The sequence below is a fragment of the Muscardinus avellanarius genome, assembly GCF_963383645.1.
Source record: "Muscardinus avellanarius genome assembly, chromosome: 19".
NCBI lineage: Eukaryota > Metazoa > Chordata > Mammalia > Rodentia > Gliridae > Muscardinus > Muscardinus avellanarius.
Window position 1 is genome coordinate 14618062 of NC_137805.1, and position 14150 is coordinate 14632211.

The window sequence follows — 14150 nt, forward strand, 5'->3', positions numbered from 1 at the left end:
GAAGATGTCGACAAGACCCCAGCCCCTTTCTCTCTTCCGCCAGCCGCCTCAGGCCAAACAGCAGTCTGCCCGAGCGGGCGCCCTGTGATTGCACGCCTTTAACGTTTATTTTGTGTGTAAGGGTGGGGACATCATGGCAGATGGCTGGGCCTCTGCCCTTCATGGTGGCCGGAGGGAAGAGCAGGGACGTCCCAACTGCGGGCTGGGGATCAGGAAGCAGTCCAGACTGCCTTTCCCCATGTCCATCTGGAGAGTCCCGGGGCCGGTGCTCCCCTGGGGCGCTAATGGGTGGGGGTGGGGTGGGGGTGGGGGTGGGCAGGGCCCTGGGGCCCACGGAGCAGGAGGCTGCGGAGCGTGCAAAAGTGACCAAGCGGCAGGCCAGGGTGGACCCTGCCCCAGCCTGGGTGGGAGGGGTGGTGCTCGGAGTCCACGTCGGCAGCCTTGGGGGAGGGGTGGGCTTCCCGGGCGGGCCCGCGGCGGCCGTGGTCTCAGTCCTCGGGGAGCCCCTCCCGCTCCGTGTTTCCCGGGTGCGCACGGGGGCCGCCGGGCCCTTCACTCGGCCACTTCGATGGACAGCATGGCTTTGATGGCGGGGAACCTGTCGCAGGAGAAGTCTGCGACCAGCTGCTTGGTGCCGATCCTGGTGGGCAAGATCTCGAAGCGGACGCGGGAGCGCTCCTTGGGGCCCAGGGTCGGCACGCTGATGGAAGAAGCGCAGGTCAGACTGGACGGACCGGGCTGGACGCGCCGGGCGCCGCCTCTTTAGCGCCCCCTAGCGGCCTCTCCAGGCCACCCGCGCGGCCCACGACCCCCCAGATATGCTGAGCCCCGGGGGTGCGCAGAGCTCTCAGCCCCGGGCCCAAGAGCTCAGGCTTGGCAAGCTCCCTAAACAAACACAAAGGCGAATCCTGGTTTCCAGACCCCCAGGAGGGAAGCAGCCTGGGACTCACTCTATCTTGAGGTTGCCTAGCAGCAGGCCGCTCCCCTCCACCATCAGCACGCAGTTCTTCACCGGCTCGTCCAGGGGGTTGGAGAACAGCATCCGCACCATCAGGGGCTTCTGGAGGCGCGCCTGGTCCAGCACCTGCGGAGGAGGGGCCGCCGTCAGTGCCTGGCCAGCCTGCCCGCCCACAGGGGGCCTGGCGCCAGGGCCCCACGCGGGGAGGGAGGGCCGGCCATCTAGCCCTCTAAATGCCAGGGGGCCCTCGGCCTTCATGTGAGGGTTTCCTGGACATTTACCACTGTCCCCATACAGTGGACAGGAAACCTAGGCTCAGGGCAAGAGGGCACCTGGCAGCCCCTGCAGCCCTGCTCGGAGGCCCTGCTCCACACCCGGGAAGGGCGGCCCTGCTTCCGAGGGTAGCCCGGGCTCAATGCCCGGCTTGCAGAGGGTTAGAAAAATTTTCATGGTGAATATGTCTAACATTAGTTTTCTTGGACCTCCTGCTCACTGGACCTGTTTTTCCCTTAAAGCCTGAATTTCCCTTTTTGGCAGGCCCCGTGGTGACCACCGACCCCTGAGGCTGCCCAGGCCCGGCTGACCGCCGCAGCCCCTTCCCTCCGGGTCACAGGTGTCGCCCCCTCCGTCCAGCCCACTCTCCTGTGATGGCATCTCACTGACTGACTTGCTTCTGAACTTCTGAAAGACCAGAAGTCTCCTTGTGTGGTGCACTGTGGTCTGGGTAGGGCTCCAGTCCCAGCCATACCGAGTACAGAGAAGGCGCAGCTGGGACTTGGGGGCTTGGATCAGAAAAGTAACATGAATTATTTATTCGCCGCAAAGATGAAGGCTGTGGCACTTGTGCAAAGAATGAGCCGTGACTCTGGGCAGACGTATCCCACGAAGACAGGCAATTACCTCTTCCCTCTGAGAAGGGCCCGCGTGTGTCCGGGGACAGGAAGGAAGCGTTTTGGGGACAAGGATAGGAATTGCACGGCTGCCGGGTTTCTACTCTTGTACTCTTAGGTTCCCTGGAGGTGGCTGTGTTTTGTTTGTCTGGTTTTTGTTCTCCCAGTCATTAGTTCTCATAGCAACCACTTTACGGTGGTAAAATGTTCACGCTGATTCGATAACTTAGGAGATTCACCCACCAGGAAACAGCAGGGCCCAGCTGGTTCCAAAGCCTTCGCTCTTTTTGACAGGCCCAGCAATACCTACCAATAATTTGTGAATAATTGAAGCAGTTTAGACACCATGATACTTACTATAATTTCTCCTCTGGAACTCAGTTAAGCGTCTGATGTGATTTGAGGAGGGAGGCGCTATTTTATGCTATTGAGGTATAACAAAACTGCATAAACGGGGCTATGTTTTTCTCACTGATAGCTAATTTGAGATTTTCATGTATTTGTGTCTCTTTCTTTATTGCCGCTTACTACCCTCTCCTACTGACTTGAATCTGCAAAAGGGAAGCAGAGGGCCGCGGGCCAGAGATTTGAAGGTCGTCATCATCCTTTAGAACAATGTTTAGATTTTATGCCTGATTCCAGGGCCTAAGGTCCTCAATGCTAATTGCCAATCAGTACCAGATGAGATAACAGGGTTTTACCCAAATTATTATCTTTTCATAGAGATCACCTTCATGAATTTAAAAAACCTATGCCCCGCTCTGAGCGAGGCATTGATTCGTTCAATCACGCCGAGAATGTCTTGATTCCCCGGAGCCTTAAATAGAGAAAACGTGCCCCAAAGAAGGCAGATCAGGTACGTCTCATAAAGATTAAATAAGGAAGTCGATGACGGTACACTTCGAGGCTACGCCTGTTCTGATTTTCTTTCTAAAGATATTATGGTATCTTGAAAGAGAAAGTGGACTTGAAATGGGAATCCAAAAGACGGAGGGCAAAAATGTTGAAGAAAAGAAAAAGCTAGAAGGAGGTCTGGGGATATGCGGCGAGGGAGTATAATGTGGGGGGCTAACTTTGCGTAATCACTGATCCTTGCGGGCAGGAGGTTCTCATTACGGACTGGCTGCTCCCCGGCATATGTCCTAGCCTCCGGCGTTGGAACATGGGGCCTACCACCGCGACCACCGTCCACCGTCAGGGAGAGTCTGGGCATTGCTTTGTGAAGTGGGAGAGGCCTTGCTTCACAGGGGACACACAGGGATGGACGGTGACCTTTGGGGAGGGAAGAAGGCCAGCCCAGAGCCAACAGCTCTGCTCCCATCGCGACCTGTGGGGGGCGCTGTTTGCCTCTTGCCAATCCTGATTGTCCGCTAAGATACTGGCTCTGCGTCACCTGGCTCCCTAGGTCCTGAGACTCAACCACCCCGCCCTGACGCACAGTCTAGACTCACCAGGAGAGTGGGCACCGCAGGCCGGTTGCATGAGTGAGCGGAGCCCACATGAGCATGGGCACAGGAGGGCAGGTATCCTGGGCTCCCCTGCCCTCTGAGGCCAGGAATCCTTGCAGCGAGGGTGCATTGTAGGGAGGGGTGGGGCCAGGGCACCCAAATGACCCAGGTCCTCTAGCAATCTAGGGCTGGGGCAGTCAGCAGGGTAATTACACCAAAATTTACTACCTGGCTGGTTGGAGCCGATATGGGCACAGTGGCTGAGGGAAGGCTGGACCCGTGAGGCCGGTGGGGAGACCCCGTCTTCCCTGCCCACCCACCTGCTGGCCTTCCCAGCTCTTTCCCTCTCGGATCTGTGCTGCCCTGTTCTGGAACCTTCCATCCCGGGCGGGAGTGAGCGCACAGGGGCCTCTGAAGAGGAGGCCTTGGGCCTGGTATGGTGGGGCACTCTTGTAATCCCAGTACTTGGGAGGCTGAGACCAGTTTCAAAGTTAAAGAATAAAAAATCAGGCTGGGGGTATAGCTTGGAGGTGGAATGCCCCTGGGTTCAATCCCCAGCACCACAAACAAACAAACAAAACAAAAACAAAAAAAAAAAAAAAAGAAAAAAAAAAAAGAAAGGAAGAAAGAAAGAAAGAGAGGCCTTGGTCTTAGCTACCTTGAAGATGCTGTTGCTGGTGACGGGACACCTTGGAAAGGGCAGAGGCTCAGTCCAGGGCCCTGGGGTCCAGCCCTGGCTCATCAGTAATGGCCGCTCTCCTCTCTCTGGGCCTTGTTTCACCCAGTGTGAATGACAGGGCAGAGGAGCCCAAGGGCCTTCAGCCCTGGGCTCCAGAGTGGAGATACGAGCTGTCTGATCATCCCCAGAGAGCGACGGGGCCAGGGAAGGACGCTTGCGCTTCCCACAGACCTCTGTCTGTGCCTCTGTGACTCCTGAGCCCAGCCTGGTCCTGAACACCGCACATATTCAGTAGCTGAGCAGAGCCTCCGCTGATATCCCCAGTGGGTCTAGAATGGGAGCCGAAGAAGCTTCCAGCAACCATGCCTACTTAGCTCTCCAGACAGGAAGCCAGAACACCCTGCTGTGTACCAGCGTCTCCAGTTCTCGTCCCACCTGGGCCTGAGCCGGGCCCTGGGCTGATCCACTTGGCAGAGGCTGGGCCCCAGCTGAGCCCAGTTCTCTGCGGGGAGAACTCTCTCTGCGGGAGAGGACCTTCCTTTGTGCAGAGCTGCAGGGGCTGGAGGGGCTGGGGGCTGTGCGGCCGGGGTCCCTTGCCCACCCCTTACCTCCAGGGTCAGGGTGGGGTTTTCCAGGATGATGTCACGCTCCACCACCACCTCGGACTCCTCGGTCACCTTGCACACGGCCGTGGTCCGGATCATGTTGTCTGCCTTCAGGTACTTGTCATACTGGGCGTAGGAGATCTTCACGGGGTGCTGTATTTCTAGGGAGAATCCAGGGCAGGGACGGAGAGTGAGGCTGAACTCTGACTGCTTTAGAGGTCAAGCCAGGCCTGGCAGGGAGGAGAAGCCGTAGCCCCGGGCTTGACTGAGCCCTGCCAGGGGCCGGGCCCTCTTCTGGATGGGCTTGCTCCTCCCTGTCCTAGAAAATGTTGGAGGGCAGATTTTCTTCTAGGGGCGGGAGAGGAGTAGGCACGTTAGCCGATTGCCCAATGGCCGCCAGGACAACACAGTCACAACCGTGGAGGGAGCCGGGGTGGGCTAAATAAGTGAGACCCTCCCAGTCGTCTAATGACCGGGGTTCTCGGGCCGCTGCCTCCCACCTCTGGGCTCTCCTGCTTTGAACCCATCTCCCCTCCGCTAGTCAAAGCTTTGCGAGACCACACACTTTCCTACACCATGGCGTTCTTCTTTCTCGTCACAACAAAACTCTTCCCCAGCGCCTCACTGCCTGAGAGTGAAGACCGGCCCCTCCGCTGGCCCTGGTCACCTGCGCACCTCACCTCTCCTTTAAAGAACCTCCTCGCATCTCACTGTTCATCCCAGTGACCAAGCAGGCACGTTTGGGCCTCTGCACTCTGGCCGCTATGGTTTCCCCGGATGAAGTGCCTCCCCTAGCCGTTCTCTGTGGGCCTGGTTCCTCTCCAGGGCCCAGAGCCTCTCCGTCTCCTCAGACACCACAGGCTGCCACGGGCCGCTCTCTCCTCTGACCGTCCTGGCCACTGCTCTTCCTCGTACAGCTGTGGAGGAAGCCAGGCGTGGTGGCGCACTCCTGTAATCCCAGTACGGCCCACACACATACGAAAGCAGGAAGGAAGGAAGGAAGGAAGGAAGGAAGGAAGGAAGGAAGGAAGGGAGGGGGAGAGAGAGAGCGAGCGAGCTTGCGCCGGGTGTGGTGGTGCTACTTAGCGAAGCACTTTGTAACTCAGTGAGACCCCCTGTTTCAAAATAAAGAATAAAAAACAGGGCAGGGGGTATAGCTCTGGGTTTCATCTCCAGACGAGAGAGAGAGAGAGAGAGAGAGAGAGAGAGAGAGAGAGAGAGAAAGGAAGGAAGGAAAGAAAAGAAAGAGAAAGACGAGCAGAGCAAAGCTCTTCAAAGGTAACTCAAAGCCAGAAGGTGGCTTCTGATATTGAGAAGTGTTTTCCAGGAAATAAGCTGCCAGGGGACTCTGCCTTCTGACAAGAGGAATTTCTCCACGGACAGAATTCTTTCAAGATGGGCTGTTCAATTAATGAGCTTCTATTAGCTCCTTATGTGAAGCAAATAGCTGCCCTGCCCTCATTAATCTGCTTTGTAAATCCGAACTTTTCATAATAACAGCGGGAGGGATCGTGCCAGGCGGGCACGCCTGCATTCTGATCCCACGGAACCAGCCTTCCCCTGCTCCACCTGGTCCTGTCCCATCTGTGCTTCCCTGGGGCAAGAAGTCACTGTGCCTCCCAAATGCTCAGACCTCAGAGACGACCTGCCCCTGTCGCCGGGAATCAAGATGCGACACTCAGGCCCTGCAGCTCTGGGGGACCCGGGTGAGGGTTGGAGCCCCAGTGGCATCTCGCACCCTGTCTGGGTCCAAACCTAAAAAGCCACTGATGGTGGGGGTGAAGAGTGCAGGTGGGCGGTGGCCCGTGGGAGGCACCAGCAGCAACCGGACAAACAGTGGGTGGCTCCGGATTTAGCATCAGAGATCTAAGCACCAACACCTGGGCCCTGCCACTGAACGGCCACCAAGTCACGCATCTCTAAGCCTCCTCCCTGGCTCTCTAACTTGTACACTGCCAGCTGCCCTCTTTTAGAAGGTTGACTGAGGCATCATGTAAGAACACACCCTGCAAACTGTAGGGTGGTAAGTTCCTGTAAGAGACGTGGTGCAGCTATCAAGCTGCCAAAGCCTCCCTCTTTTCTCTGGGGCTGTGAAGGACTTTGGTTGCCCCCTGCCCATGCAGTGATGGTGTTCATAGAGACGGTCTCCATGCAGTGATGGTGTTCATAGAGACGGTCTCCCCTAAACCATCGAAAGCCCTCTAAAGCATCCATCTGCCCCGAGCCAGCTTTCACTCACTCAGCACCCTGCCCCGTGGAGCCCCGCCGGCTCCAGGGCCAGTTACCTTCTTCAGGGTCCAGGGATATCGTGGCTGAGTCTTTCCACACCTCGTGCACCAGCGTGCCGTTGTAGACGATGGTCCAGGCCGTCATGTTCACGGTCACCGTCTTCACGTCGCGGGTGAGGTTTTTGAGCATCAGGGCTAGGCTGACTTCTTTGCCTACGGCCAGCATGCCAACGACCCTGAACCTCCCGGAGATGCTGGGCTCCCCTTCTTCGGTGGAATTCCGCGCAGATGTCGGGTTGAGGGACGCGTTGGGTTTGAGTTTGCTCAGAGCCTTTTGGTGGACTTGTCTTTCCTCGTTGGAACCTGTGTGTGGGGAATTCAGACGAAATTCCTTCATCTGAATTACTCAGCATCTCAGAGACGCAGCAGTAATTCAGACAAAGGATGGAGCCCTACTTGGAAGGGCGATCTGGGCGCGCCCAGCGAGCGCCCGACCTCACCAGGACTCCATTCAGCTTCTTTAATGTACGGCTTCCAGCCTAGCCGGGTTCTGTCCTTTTTCCAAACAGTTCTACCTTATCAAGAAGCCAGAGGGAATGGTGTGTCTGCTCCTGAACAGAATTACCACGTGGCTTGACCATTCACCTGTGTTGAGTTAGATTTCATTTTTTTTTTTAAGTGAAAAGTCAAAAGCCAGGCGTTGTACTTGAGGCTGAGACAGGAGGATCGCAGGTTCGCAGGCAGCCTCAGCTACTTAGTGAGGCCCTCCGCAACTCAGTGAGATCTTGTTTCAAAATAAAGAATAAAAAATAGGGCTAGGGGTGTAGCTTGGAGGTAGAATGTCCTAAGTTCCATCCCCAGTACTGCAAAATAAATAAATAAGTAAATAAATAAATAAATAAATAAATAAATAAATAAATAAAAAGTCTTTGTGAGTCTTAAAGAACAAGCAAGTCTTTTAAAATAAATAAAAAATAGCCAGGCGTGGTGGCGCACGCTTGTAATCCCCGCGCTTGGGAGGCAGAGACAGGAGGATTGCGCAGGTTTGAAGCCAGTCTCGCTGGCTTGCTTAAGAGACCCTGTTTCCAAATAAAAAAATATAAAATAGGTCTGGGAGTGTAGCCCTTAGGTAGAAGGGTTTCCAGGAACCCCAGTACCACAAAAAATAAAAATAAATAAATAAAAATAAAGCTAACAAAGGGTTAGGATGAATTCAGAAGCTAAAAACAAGGCTACGGTTTAGAACTTTGCTAAACAAATTTCAAAACATTTCCCCACAGTCTCCTGCCTTCCATCTAAAGGTGCTCTGGGAGTCAGAGAGGGACACTTTTATTTGTGCCTGTCTATAAGAACCTCCCATGGCCAATGGGGTTCCAGGTTATGACTAGTGCAAAGTGTTGAGAAATTTCAGGTTTCAAAAGCATCAGGTCACTGCCAGGCGTGGTGGCGCACGCTTGTAATCCCCGCGCTTGGAAGGCTGAGGCAGGAGGATCGCACAGGTTCGAAACCAGCCTCAGCTACTTAGTGAGGCTCTCAGCAACTTAGTGAGACCCTGTTTCCAAATAAAATAGAAAATAGGTCTGAGAATGTAGCCTGGAGGTAAAAGCCCCTGGGTTCCATCCCTAGTACCACACACATACATACACAAGATCCAGCCGAATAAATGGCTGGGTTTCCTGACTTAGAGTTATGGGTGCTGCCGTGGTATAAGGAGCCACGGAGGGACTGGTGATGTATCTGCAGGGGCCCATGGCCACGGAGACCTGAGCAGCCAACCGCGAGCCTCTGACCAGGCTGACTAAGCCAGCACTCATGGTTCCCTGTCTTGACCAAAACAGACCGATCACGACCTCCCTGCAACCTGGAGGATCAGCCACGCTGACATCTGTCGGCCTACGGTGTCCCTTGGCGTCCCCACCAGCCTGTGGGATATTTAAGGCTCCGGGTAACTTGTGGTAAGCCCTTTTCTGTAAGTTACATGCAACAACCGTCTCAGGCGTCAGAGGCCAACCCCTCCCGTCCATCAGGTTGGAGAACCAACTGGTTCGGGCCACTCTGGAGATTAGATGCAGCGTGGGGAGGAGCTGGCCCAGGACTTCTAGAGCCCTAGTCTAAAGTTCCTCCCACCCACCCCTGAAGGAGGCAGCCAGATTACCCGAGCTGAGAACTCCTGGCGGGCTGGGTCCCTCCGGGTGCCCTTCCATTCTCTAGTTGAGCTGCGAGTCCACGCCCAGAGCTGGCGGCTGCACAGGCCCTGAGCCTCCCGTGCCTGGGACCTCCAAACAGCCGTGTTTGCACAGTGAGTCCTGGAGCCTGGAAGCCTATATAGGTCACCTGCTGGGCTTACTCAAGACACAGCTTCCCGCTGCTGTTTTCCCCTGCGGTGTAGCTGTTGCATAAACGCTTAGCAACCCATTTTATGAGCTTTTCCTCCCTGGGGCCCTGGGAGACAAGGTGCTGCCATTAGGTAAGCAGAGCTGGGCGGCAGGAGGCAGGTGATCTGTCTTGCTGTCACGCAGGGCCAAGGCCTTCCAAGGAGTTCTGCAGGGACACCCCCCCACACACACACCTGCCTCTCTCCCACTGCTTAGGAGGTTTGGCTGGGACAGCCAGAGCCCGGAGCAGAAGGCTCGAGGTGTCCGGGTACTGGGGAGATGCACAGACCCATGGATCCGGGGAAGCAGTGGCAGTGGAGAGCATCGATTGAGACGCAGGTGTTCAAATCGACCAGCATACTCTCGATGAAGCTCTCCCTCTGTGCCAGGCACCGCACCTGGCAAGCTTGCGCACACCCGTGCGCCTAAATCCAGCTGAAGACAGGCATTGCTGTTCTCATTTACAGGGGAGGAATCAGAGCCGTGAGACACAGGCCTGAGGTTGCGCGGCTCCAAGTGGTAGGGCCAGGGTTCGCTTTCTGCCCTGGGCCACTCGTCCCCTGCCCCCTTCACGTCCTTTGGCATCATGACAGGGTTGAAAAGACTTGTCCTGCCTCTGCCTCCCCATCTGCATCCCCAGCCTGGGACCAGGCACTCAGGACGAGCTTGCGAGAGTTCCCAGAATCAAAATAGCCTTGCTGGTGTTTATGACAGAAGGGTTCCCACGGGGTCACCCGAGGGTCACCAACACAGAGCTCTCTGCCGGAACGCGAGCTTGCATGGGGCTGCCGCAGGGCTACGGCGGCCCAGCAGCCTCGGACTGATGTCGCCCCACGTGCTCCTGAGTGTGTCCCAAGATTACCGCCTCCACTGAGCTGGTGTGAGCTGCCTTGTTTTTGCCTTTCTAAACTTCGCCCCAAATTTATTAAAAACAAACAAAACAAAACAAAAGACTTCGCCCCAGCCAGGCGTGGTGGTGCACATTTGTAATCCCAGCATCTGGGAGGCTGAGAGCAGAGGATCGCGGTTCAAGGACGGCCTCAGTTACCTAGTGAGGCCCTTTGCAACTCAGTGAGACCTGGTTTCAAAATAAAGAATTAAAAATTGGGCTGGGGGTGTAGCTCAGAGGTAGAATGCCCCTGGATTCCATCCCCAGTATCGCTAAATAAATAAACAAATAAATAAATAATGAAAACTTTGCACCAGCTGGGCGTGGTGGCGCACGTTTATAATCCCAGCACTTGGGAGGCTGAGACAGGAGGATCGCGCAGGTTCGAAGCCAGCCTCAGCTACTTAGTGAGGCTCTCAGCAACTTAGTGAGACCCTGTTCCCAAACAAAATATAAAATAGGTCTGGGAGTATAGCCCGGAGGTTAGGAGGCCTCTGGGCTCCATCCCTAGTACCACAATAAATAAATAAATAAATAAATAAAATTTCTCCTTGCCTCCGCCTTTTTGAATACACCTGTGGTTTACTATGACATTGAGATGTTCTGCTATCCCCCCTGACCTAAAACTGGGGACAGCCTCTGGAAATAGTTGGGAGCCAAACTGAGGCCACTGATCTTATTACCCAAGAGCTGTGCCTCAAAACGTCCACAAATCCTAGTGCCGGTGGGGTCATCCCCCTGGCCTTGGAGTCAGACCTCCTCCATCTCCTGTCCTCGGCATCTTTCTTAAATGTTGGCCAACATCAACTGACAGAAAGCGCTGGAAGATTTAGGGTTCTGTGGGCACCTTTACAAGAGCACTTCTCTGGACCCCTTGGAACCAACCGTGCAGAGCAACCCAGTCAACTCTTTTTGGCCGTTTCAGAACAAGCGAACTATTGACTCTTTGAGGCCAACTGCGAGGGGCAGCCCGAAGAACTCTTCCCAAGCACTTTAGCAAGAGCGAACTCTTGACCCCATTAAAAGTGCCCGTGGCCCGCGGCGGCGAGTGCTAAATTACTTGGGGCTGTTTCTAAAAGTGAACTTCGCCCTCAGATGCAGAGCTTCTGCTCCACTGAGAGCCTCCAGGCTGCCAGTTCCCAAGGCAGCTAATGTGATTGGAGTAAAGGCAGCTTCGTGGCACCCGGCCTTCCAAGGTGACCCTGGGGGCCAGCACCGGGTGGGCGCTGGAAGTTTCAGGGACTCAGCATTCATCTGGCTTCTTGGGCCTCTGAGGAAGCCAGCACAAGCCCCTGTCTTTAGGCACCTTGGTCCAAATGCATTTCTGCCTGTTATTTCTTGGAGACTAGGGGAGGGGGCTGACCAAAAGAATCTTTCTCAAGCCCTTGGGAGACCCCCCAGGGGTGCCTTGTCAGTGATGGTGATGTCACCCCGTTGCATGCTGGGGATGAGCTGGGCTGCCCGTGGTCGAAGCGCTTTCCCATGTCCCTTGGCGTTTCCGTCCCCACTAAAAACAGCCGAACATTTGGGCATTTGATGGCAGGAAACCATCCCACCATTTAGGTAGAAGTGACTGGGAACGGGGGAGGAGATGAGGCCTTTCTTCTCTCTGGACTCAGAGCTGGCCACCCGCCACCGGCCCCAGGGGCACCAGCATCAGCTCCTACCTTCCGGGTACTTGTACTTGTCTGTGACGTCCATGCGGGAGTTGCTGCCCACCGCCTTGGTGCTGATGTACCTGCCGATGGAGCCAGTGTCCAAGTAATTCTGCTTCTGGCTGCCATTGGCCTGGTCGTAGATCCAGGTGATGCGGTCAGCGTTCACCTCCGAGAAGACGAAGGGCATGTCGTAATTGAGGTTCACGTCGCCTTGGCGGACCGCGTTAACCGACGCGGGCCCGCACTGGAACACCCCTGTGGCCAGGACGAGAGGTTGAGGCGTGCGTGCTGAGGCTGGGCCCACCCCAGCCGGCCCAAGTGGCCAGCTTCTCCAAGCTCCTGCCTCTACCCGGGCAAACCCTTCAACCGGGTCATCTGCCCCTTCTTTTGGTATTTAGACATGGTCCTATTGTATCCCAAAAAAGATATACATAGGAAAAAAAATGTGAGTGCTTGGGACAGTAATTCAATTTTTTAAAATGCCATGATCCCCTAGAAAGAAATATATTCAACTTCCTGGCCCATGTGTGGTACTGAAACAGAAACTTCATGGGCAGTACTTAGTCTTATTAGGTCCAATGTACCCTGATATTTTATTTTATTTTCCTTTCCATTTCATTTTGTTTTCATTTCCTAAAATGATGGTCACAATCCATTAACTTGATTTCATAACCACTAATGGATTGCAGTGGAAAGTTTAAAGTAAACAGTGGGTTATAGAAGGTTACCCCCCCCCCCCGCAACTCCAAACTCTAGCAACACAGCCTGCTTCTAGCAGGGGGCCCGAGGGCCATGGGGTGGGAGTAGGACAATTTTCATTGCAAGTCCATTTAGAACTGTTTGATTCTTAAAAACTATGCATGCGTGTCATAAATCTTTTTTATGTTTGAAATAAATAAAAAATTAAAGTAACAGCTAAGAGTGGCACACACTTGTATTCAGAGGCTGAAACAGGAGGATCACAGGTTCAAGACCAACCTCAGCCACTTAGGGAGACCCCAGATACTTCAAGACATGCTCTAGAGGTCAGAAAAGGAAGAGGAAGCCGGGCGTGGTGGCGCACGCTTGTAATCCCCGCGCTTGGGAGGCAGAGACAGGAGGATCGCGCAGGTTCGAAGCCAGCTGCGTGCGCTGGCTTAGGAGACCCTGTTTCCAAATAAAAATATAAAAATAGGTCTGGGAGTGTAGCCCGGAAGTAGAAGGGCTTCCAGGAACCCCAGTACCACCAAAAAAAAAAAAAAAAAAAAAAAAAAAAAAAGGAAGAGGAAAGTCTCTGGAGAGCCTAGAACCCCTCCCCGGAGAGGGAGAGAGAGGACAGAGGGACAGATGAGGCAATCCGCCTGAAGGAAAACTCATCTGGGCAGAGGACACAGGGCAGGAGAGGGGCCTCCTCCAGCCCTGCTACAGACCTGGCAGGGGGCACGGCATGTGAGCTAAATCCCAAGGGCCAGGTGGCCACAAGCCTTCTGCACCTGCTCCGGGGGGGACGGGGCTGGGGGAAGCGCGGCTTTGACTTCTTCCCTTTGTCCCCAGTAAGTGTGACAGCAGCAGGGTGGGCCCAGTCAAGACCCAGTCAAGCAGCGGCCCAAACCAAACAAGATAGGAGACACCGTTCTGTTTCCAAACACTTCTTGTTTTAATTCTACTGCGCATTGCAAGGAGGGAGAGGGCTTTGGGGTTAAGCTTGTGCTGCGTCCTGCTGTAAAGAATGGAGAGGCGCAGGGGCTGCTGGCCAGCCCGGAGCAGGGCTGTGGAGGGTTACCTTGGCTTCTCTCCTGGGGGGTGGCGTCCAGCACCTGCCACCCGTTGTACGAGGAGCCCAGGTCAGACCGCACAAACCACCCTTCGTTCCACACGTGGAAATTCCTGCAGACGGAACCAGAGATTGCCGAGCTTGCCCCAGGCCACACAGCCGTTAAGTGGCCCGATGCCACATCCCCGATCCGACAGTGCCGTGCCCCGGCCCTCGCGGGGCGAGTCAACTTGGCGCCAGCTATTGCGCTAAGTGTTGGTGAGCAGGTCTCACTGACCCTGGCAGGACTGTGAAATGGGCGTTACCTTCAGATCCATTTCATCAAAGGGGAAGCTGAGGTTCAGAGACATTGAGCAGGTGATGACAGCCCTGTCGGAGTCTGGGTGCAGCCATGCCTAGTTTCATTGCCAAAGCCCTGCCCACCGCGGCCTACTGCCTTTCTGGGCACAGGATGGATTTAGGGTTGTGCCAGCGACCCAGCAGGCAAACCCACACAGCGATCTCTCTGGGTCCAGCTGGGGGACGCTTCTGCATTTGGTATGGGCTGAAATGGGGTTGAGTGGGGCTGCAGGACTGGAGAAGGGGTGCCAGTCTTTGGGCTGTGGTCTGGTTTGAGATGACAGCTCAGTCTGAATGCCCATCACCCAGGGTATGAGCCAGGATTACT

At 55.1% G+C, this 14150-nt stretch overlaps 1 protein-coding gene across 1 annotated transcript in view; it reads right to left on the minus strand.

The window, feature by feature from the left end:
- Positions 1 to 552: 552 nt before the first annotated feature.
- TGM3 (transglutaminase 3) overlaps positions 553 to 14150 on the minus strand; it is a gene marked incomplete at both ends in the record, with an annotated part of 32376 nt that continues 18778 nt past the window's right edge. Inside the window, 6 exons of the mRNA XM_080716431.1 lie at positions 553 to 700; positions 951 to 1084; positions 4584 to 4741; positions 6866 to 7171; positions 11740 to 11985; positions 13493 to 13596. Of these exons, the coding sequence (XP_080572557.1) occupies positions 553 to 700; positions 951 to 1084; positions 4584 to 4741; positions 6866 to 7171; positions 11740 to 11985; positions 13493 to 13596 (1096 nt within the window). The remainder of the gene's footprint in view (positions 701 to 950; positions 1085 to 4583; positions 4742 to 6865; positions 7172 to 11739; positions 11986 to 13492; positions 13597 to 14150) is intronic.